Source organism: Rhagoletis pomonella, unplaced genomic scaffold (genome assembly GCF_013731165.1).
Source record: "Rhagoletis pomonella isolate Grant_MI unplaced genomic scaffold, Rhpom_1.0 Rhpom_scaffold_00015, whole genome shotgun sequence".
NCBI classification, from domain to species: Eukaryota; Metazoa; Arthropoda; class Insecta; order Diptera; family Tephritidae; genus Rhagoletis; species Rhagoletis pomonella.
In genome coordinates, this window is record NW_023458569.1 from 5,001,991 (window position 1) to 5,009,943 (window position 7,953).

Sequence of the window (7,953 nt, forward strand, 5' to 3'; positions counted from 1 at the left end):
ATTCCTTCCAACCGAAAAGCATTTGCTTGCATTACTTACATATACATATGTACATATGTTTGTACGCTGTATGCATGATGTGACCAACTTTTTCATAGCTCAAAGAAGTACAGCTTAGGTTGGGTTAAGTTAACGCCGTGAGCCGATTACAAAAATTCGAATGCGGCTAATTTCGATCCCTGAGCCTCGTGAAGGTTGGACTGTCTAAAAGAAAGTGTGGATATGATTCCACTTCATCTTATTCTTGACAGCTGATACAAAAGTGTCTGTCGAAATTCCTAGTCTCACCGCATCAATACCAATCGCACAATTGCCTGTCAGAACCTTCATCACTAGCCTTTGAGAGGTAACTTTCTTTAAAATGCTATATAAAAACATTTTTAGCAGACAAATATATTCATTTCCATTTTTTATGTCACAAAAGGACCCAGTTTCACTTAGCCTAATAGCAGTTCATGCTGCGGCAATTCTGTCTGCAATATCTGCACGCGCCGTGTTCAACATATATATGTTAAGCACGCCAGTGTAGGCGTGGTTCCTAATGCTCCGCTAATTCCTGTTTTAAAAGTGCAGCCTTCTCTAGTGAGCTGCACCACAAGGGCTCCTTAAACAGCATAGGCTTAAATCTGGTTTCCTAGAGCTAATGAATTAATTTGGGCGAGAGACCCAACCTTTTACCGATAGCTCCCCTGCAACAGTACGAGGCAACTGACACCTTTCCTACCCTTTCCCCAATGTTAGGCTTCCACGACAGCCGCCTTTGATCGCCCACTTAGTTACCTGGTTCATGTAGCCTTAAGCCAGATCAAAAAGGGTGTATAGAAATCGCCTCTTAACCAAAAGTTCCACATCATCTACATAGGCGTTCACCCGATAGCCCACTTTTTCCAGTTCCTATAGAACTGCAATTCAGAGCAGGGGAGAGAAAACACCACCTTGTGGAGTGCTCCTATTGACTCTTCACTTAGGGCAGACGCTCATCCACTCCGCCGCGATAGTTCTGTCACGAAGTACGCTGTAGATAAGCCTTATTAGGTTGCTTTCAACCCCCATATTATGAATATACTCGACTATTGCCTTTGGAGTGACATTGTTGAAGGCCCTCTCGATATCGAAGAAGGCCCCTACTGCGTAGTTTTCATGCGTGAAGGCTTCTTCTGACCACTTTACCAATGTGTGCAGGGTGGTATTCACCGACATTTTCTTGCAATAAGCATATTGAGCTCTTGAAAGACAGTCACGCAGGATCGCATTTCTTATGTACAGATCTATCAGTCTCTCTAGCGTTTTAAGCAAAAACTTTTTCAGCAAAAACGAAAAGACTGATAAGCCTAAAATCCCTAGGGGAAATATGAGAGCCTTTTCCTGCCTTCGGGATGAACGCAACACTGACTACCCTTCAAGCCTTTGGATGTACCCGATTCTCACGCAGTTCGTATAATTAGGATCCAACTAATTGAACGACACCGTCAGAGCCCTTTGCAGCTGCGCAGGTATGATGCCATCGGTCCATCGCGCGACTTTAATGGTTTGAACGAATTTATCGCCCAGGCCATGTGATGATCGTCCAGAAGATCGGAGAAGTACAGGATCTGGGGAGAGATTCTATAACCAGTTAGCGACAATTTTCGAATTACTATCGCCCTTTTTGATGCAAAAACATTTATATCATGAGTAAAAAAGTGCGACAGCGATCCGAAAATAGTCGCTAACTGGTTACAGAATCTCCCTTCTGAAGTACAAAATATCGCAAAGAAGTACATTGGGCTGTACTTCGAAGTATGAAGTACAAGATCAAAAAAAGAAGTACTGTACTTCCGAAAGAAGTACGGTTGGTCACATTATGTATGCATAACAAAATGCATACCCAAAACAAACGCGAAAAATATCTCCCATACAACGTCGTTGAAAATTTTTCGCGAAAAGTTTATCGCGATAAGCTGTTGTGAGTGATCGCGAATGGATTATTTGCATCGTTTTTCTTATTTATGAGAGGCCGACAAATGCAATGCTCAGACTTCTCATATTCGAGTGAAAGGAAATTTCTTTGCTTTTTTCGATCGCGAATGAAAAGCAGCGAAAATTTTTTTTGTCGATCGCATTCCGAATGTGAGAGATGATAAATTTGTTGTATTTTTCACTCGCGATAAAAGAATGCAAAAATAGACTTGGAATATTATCGATCGCGATAAATCTCGTAAAAGAATGAAAACGAATAATCATAAATGAGAATTTCCGAACCCTGAGAAAAAGTAGCAATTTTAAAGAAAACGTATTCTCCTGTTCCAGTTAATAAATGTTACATAACAAAAACTTGTTGAAAAAAATTTTATGGTTCTCCAAAAACAACAAAAAAAATACACAAAAAAAATTTTGAAATGTTATAAAAAAAATGTTCACCAAAATAAATATTTTTTTGGGTTTTAGTAAAAATTGGTTGACAAATGAAATCTGCGGTGCATTATGAACATTAAATTTTAATTTTGAACCACTCTGTGCTGGCTTCGTCGTACAGTATGAATTATGGTAAACGCATTTTGGTAGCAAAGGATGGCGAAGTCCTTGAAAAGGATTTGGCTTAATTTTTCGCTACAGCAGGGGAACTTGTACAATTAAATAATATAATTAACTGGTAAATAATATGGTCACCGTAACTATAAGTGACCATCAAGTCAAGGTGCAGGGATTGTATTTTTAGGAACAGTGTTCGAGACTTCTAGCTTTAATTTAAGCCTAATATCGCATTTTGTTTCTTTGCTAGAGCTTCTAAAATATTGCAAGAAAACGCGATTTTGTTACACTTTGACCTAGTTTTTCTCAAAATCTTTATCATTTGCCGCAACAAAATTGTTTCCTATTTTTGTTCCCTTGTGTAATATATGTATACGAATGAAGAGTACATCAAGTATCACTTAATTTTAATTTTTAGCAAACGGATCGCTACTGCAGCGATTGTGATATAAGATTCAATAATGTTAAGACATATCGCGCGCATAAGATGCATTATTGCAGTTCACGCCGTACTGAGGGGTAAGAAATAAACATAGAAAAATCTGACTGGAAATATTTGGTACTAAGTTTTCATTTCAATGTAGACCACTAACGCCTAAGGTTGAAGTTAGCACAGCTAATGCCATTAAAGCGTCAGTAGGTACAGCGAGCATCAGTCCACAGTTGCGGGCAAAAACACCCACATCTGCTATGGTTGCAGTTGCTGCGGCCGCGGCTGCCGCCGCATCGTTACCAACACCAACGCCGCAACCGTTTCTAGCATTGCCCACCAATCCAGTATTGATAATACCCTGCTCACTTATACGTGCAGCAAGTTGGATACCGGGACCTCTGTAAGTAGGGAAAAGTAGTATTTTAAACGTTATGGGTGCAATTTTACACATTTTAATGCATTCCTCATCATTAAATATTTTTAGCACTTCACCATTGGCAGCACTTCCAAACCCCGACGGCACCTGTTACATGCTGGATAACGGAGATTTAAAACCTCTAGCCACGGCTTTAAATATAAGGGCGTTTAATTCCAACGCTACAATAACTGATACTATCCTTGGCTCGCCCGCAGCAGTGCCGTTCAACCTTAACACCCCACACATACCCACTGTCGAAACATCACCAGCTTGTCAACCTTCGTTAGTTAGCACGAATGAGCCTCTACTTCCTGAAAAGAATGCTGGGCGTAACGTGGAGAGGAGTGAGGCATTAACGCCAAATCGAAGAGAAGGTGCACGGTAAGGTCCTAGAAATTTTTTAATTCACGTTATCTTTAACAGCTGTTTATGTATACACACCAGAGATGGGGCGCGGGATATCGGGACCCGCGGTAGCCACGGTACTGATTTTAAAAAGGCCGGGATGGGCGAAATCGGGAAGATGCGTAAAAATGTAAGAGCGGCACTCTCGAAATTCAGAAAATCTTACTTAAAAAATATGAAGTCAGCACTATTTAATTTTATATTGAAACCAAAACGGACGGCAAGCAAACCCAAATAACTAGAAGAGCTAAATCTTTCAGTATGGCGAAAGTAGACAAATAGATTCAGGTATTTTAACATTTGTGGAACTATGATTATAAAAAAGCTTTTAATAACGTTGAATGCTGTTGTATAGTGTGTCTAAATAGTAAACCTTTCCCCTTGATCGTTGTTCATCAGCTTAGCAGCCCTATTCGTGTGTTGTCACAGTTAACTTGTCATTGTCGTCTCATCAACTGTAGTCGAATATTACTCCAAAATAAAAGTCCTTTCCAGATAACCAACAAACCGCTTATTAAAATTAAACAACGGCCTTGCCACTTTTAAAATATTTATACCAATTTAATATAAGTTCAAATCAAAATTATCAGAGCTTGATATTTTTTTACTAACGTTGTTTGCACCTTTTTTATTAAACACATACAAAATGTAAACTCTTAAAGGACACTTCGTCATAACTGTTGTTTTTATTTTATAATAAAAATCACGAGCGCATTATGTTTTTTTTTTTTTTATTTTCTTATGCGATTTTAAAATTTAATTGTAAAGAATGTTCTTCCAAAATAACACGTATTTATAATATGTATTTTGGTGCTAATTTTTGTTTGTACTTTTGAACTTCTCATCAGATTTTGCGAAAAATTACGCTTTGTGGTTAGCGTATCACCACTAACTTAAACAAATTTTGAATTTAAAAATTCCAATGTATACAAAAAACTTGAATTCGGCTTGTACAGACCACCCTTCCGATAAGCAATTAGCATAAGTATAATTTTGATCACTTTCTTCATTCGTTCTGAAATCTACCCAGTAAGAACCCTATCTGTTAACTAATGCATTACATGCGCTTAGTACTACAAAAACTTTATGTGAGAAATTCAAAAACATTCCATCATTTTACATAGGGCTCCTGGAGAAATCTAATACCATGTTCGGACCGGCAACGAAAACACTTTGAAACGAGTTTTGGGATTGTGGGCTGTAAGCTGTTCGAACCGGCTGTTAGTGTTTTCGTTGACATTTCTTTCATCCTTTGTTTACAGTTCTGTTACCTAAAAATTGTTCTGTTATATTACGTTCAAATCGGCCCCATTTAACTTGTTAAATGAAAAAGAGCTTTTTGGAAAACACAATCGTTCACATTGAACATTTGGAGTTAACTTTGACGGTTGTTTGATTACCAATAAAAATTCGAAAAACACTTTTGAAAATCAAGTTTTCGTGCTTCAATTTGTTTTGTGCGAATGTCTGCTTAATTTTTAATATTTTTCAGAATATAATTTTTTTTGGACGTCGGCGTGTCAAATGAAAGCTTTTGTGTCTTTCTGATTGGCCGGAGCAGAAAGCTTTCTGATACAACACTGCGCTGAACCGGTTTTCAAACGAATTAAATGATTTAACTGGTTCAATTTTCCAACAACAATTGCATGCGATTTAACTTGTTTATGAACATGTTTTGTTCATTTAACTAGTTCAAGCCCATTTAACATGTTTAGCTCGTCAATTTGAACATAGTATTAGGTAGAAGTGATTTCGACAATTCTTTCTTTTGAACTTCGACTGAAATGTTAACTCTTAATTTTTTAATTAAAATTTTCAATTGTGAGCTGTGCGACTGATTTGAAATACACAATAAAATGAAAGGGAATTACGAGCGGTGTGCTGTATGTGGCAAGAGCCAGGACAACAAACTTTATTGGCAAGTGAAGCGACAACGGTGGACAAATAGGTGCGGTCTTTCATTAGAAGACTATTCGCGTGCGCTCGAGAACCATCTTAGTGCCAGTGACTTTATGTTTGTTGCCCATCGCAACTGAGTACTTCTAAGCGGACGCGTTTGTTCCCAGTTGCAGTACCTCTACCATGCGATTCTCCAATGCTTGAATTATCTGAGGTGTCTGTGGGGACGAAGTTAGATGTTGATGATGCACATTTGGACAACTGTCAGTACAATTCACCTGATTTACATTACATTGATTTAAGTTTTTGATCTAGATACAAAACTGCTATACCTTCGACTATATTTTTACCTATTCTATCACAGTGTTCGCGGAGCATTTGCCCTGAAGGAAAGATTTGGATCATGATAGAATTTGGTACATATATAACAAAGGGTTAATTTCTTTGTTTAAATTTTTTGACATTACAGTCAGCTATGAGAGAGCTCGACTGAGTTGTCACTCCTAACTTGTTGAATATACCTTGCATATATCGATGGCTGAGTAGAAGATCGACCTATCTCGGCAGCTAGTTCAAAAACGCCCTATCTCAGAAAACTTTTCAAGAACGCCATACTTCAGAACTTGATTGAAAAACGCCTTATTTCAGAATTGTATTGAAAACCACCCTATCTCAAACGAAAATACATTGAAAATAAGCCAGAATTTTACTTTAAGGGTACTCATCGATTCGCGCAAGTTTTATATTTGGGCAATTAGGCAACTTTACGCAGTGTGTTTCATGAGGACAATTTTATATTCTGTGCAATTTCACACATTTAATTATTTGACAATGTTAATTTAAAAAGTTGAACAATTGAAACTCGAATTTAAGAAAATATTTAAGTCTTACGAAAAAGCGTTGAGCACAATTCAAAATGAAAGTAAACAAAATAGTTAATTGAGGGTTGCACATCACACTGCGCAAATTTGCGCGACAAAGGCTGGCTTCCAAAACGTATCAATACAATGTTTGGAAACTGTTATACTGCGGTATTCAAACTGTTTGTATATGCAGAGTTGCGACACATTGCAACCATATACATTGCATATTTTAAATACTCAGTATGCCAATGAACAATTTTTATGAATTTTCCATTTTTAAAACACCAATGGTAACCAATAACAAACGAAGCATCAACTTTGTTTCTGATGCGCTGATTGCGCTAGCGATGTGTTTCGATACATTTTCGGATGCGTTTTGGAAAAGTATACATCGTCAACATTTTGTAGTTCGGCGTTATTGAACGTTATAACTACTTTGTACCTATGCAAAGCAATTGACGTTTTGGAAGTCAGCCAAAATTTCCGCGCAAACTTGCCCTTTTTGTGCAAATAGCTTTCAATACAAATTTTGACATTTCATTTGCGAGGGGTTTAAATTGCGCAGTTTGCCCAGTTTGCGAGAGTTTTGCGCTTTTAAATGAGTACCCTTTTTATTTCTGGAAATTAATGGCCGGTCATGAATTGTTTACACTTTTTCACTCATACAGCATGCATACTCCATGAATGCATACATTTATAAAGTTTATAAATAAACACCCAGTAGAAATTGGGTGTATTCATTCATGAATTATGCATGCTGTATGAGTAAAAAAGTGTAACTGTCTAACCAGAATAATGAGGCTGTAGTATGTAGCAAGAGCTGTCAAAAGTTAAAATATTCTAAATGCTCTAAGCTGCCCACAATATGTAGCTTTGTTTATGGTGTATTATTGCTTATCTAGCTGATGTAGCTAGCGAAATAGTTTGTGGCTGTGGTACTACATTCTGTTTAGCCAGTAAATATTTCATGAGCGGCCATCTTATCTTATAAATATTATAAATGTGAAAGTTTGTATGTTTGGATGTTTGGGAAATCATCACGCGGAAACGACTGAACGGATTTGCATGAAATTTTGTACGCAGATAGCTTGTCGGCCAGATTGGTTAATAGGCTATTTTTTTAAGAGTTGCCACCTGTTAAAAAAAGTTTCATTTATTTATTATGCGGGAACGACTGAATGGATTTGCATGAAAATTTGCACGCAGATAGCTTATAACCTAGATTGGAAAATAGGCTACTTTTCTTAAGAGTTGCCACCTGTTAAAAAAGTTTCATTAAATTAATACGCAGAAACGATAGAATGGATTTGCATGAAATTTTGCAAGCAGATAGCTTATGACCTAGGTTAGAAAGTAGGCTACTTTTTTTAAGAGTTTCCACCTGTTAGAAATGTTTAATTTAATTAATACGCGGAAATGAGTGA

General features: G+C 37.3%; 1 protein-coding gene across 2 annotated transcripts in view; it reads left to right on the plus strand.

Moving 5' to 3' along the window:
* LOC118749388 (zinc finger protein ush-like) overlaps window positions 1–7,953 on the plus strand; it is a 622,067-nt gene that overhangs the window by 561,301 nt on the left and 52,813 nt on the right. The window contains exons 5-8 of one of the 2 annotated variants that reach the window (XM_036484195.1): window positions 2,930–3,030; window positions 3,096–3,344; window positions 3,429–3,743; window positions 3,807–4,053. In XM_036484195.1, the coding sequence (XP_036340088.1) occupies window positions 2,930–3,030; window positions 3,096–3,344; window positions 3,429–3,743; window positions 3,807–4,005 (864 nt within the window). In that variant the 3' untranslated portion in view covers window positions 4,006–4,053. Of the gene's footprint in view, window positions 1–2,929; window positions 3,031–3,095; window positions 3,345–3,428; window positions 3,744–3,806; window positions 4,054–7,953 lie in introns of those variants that run through there. The other variant, XM_036484196.1, reaches the window with a different exon arrangement.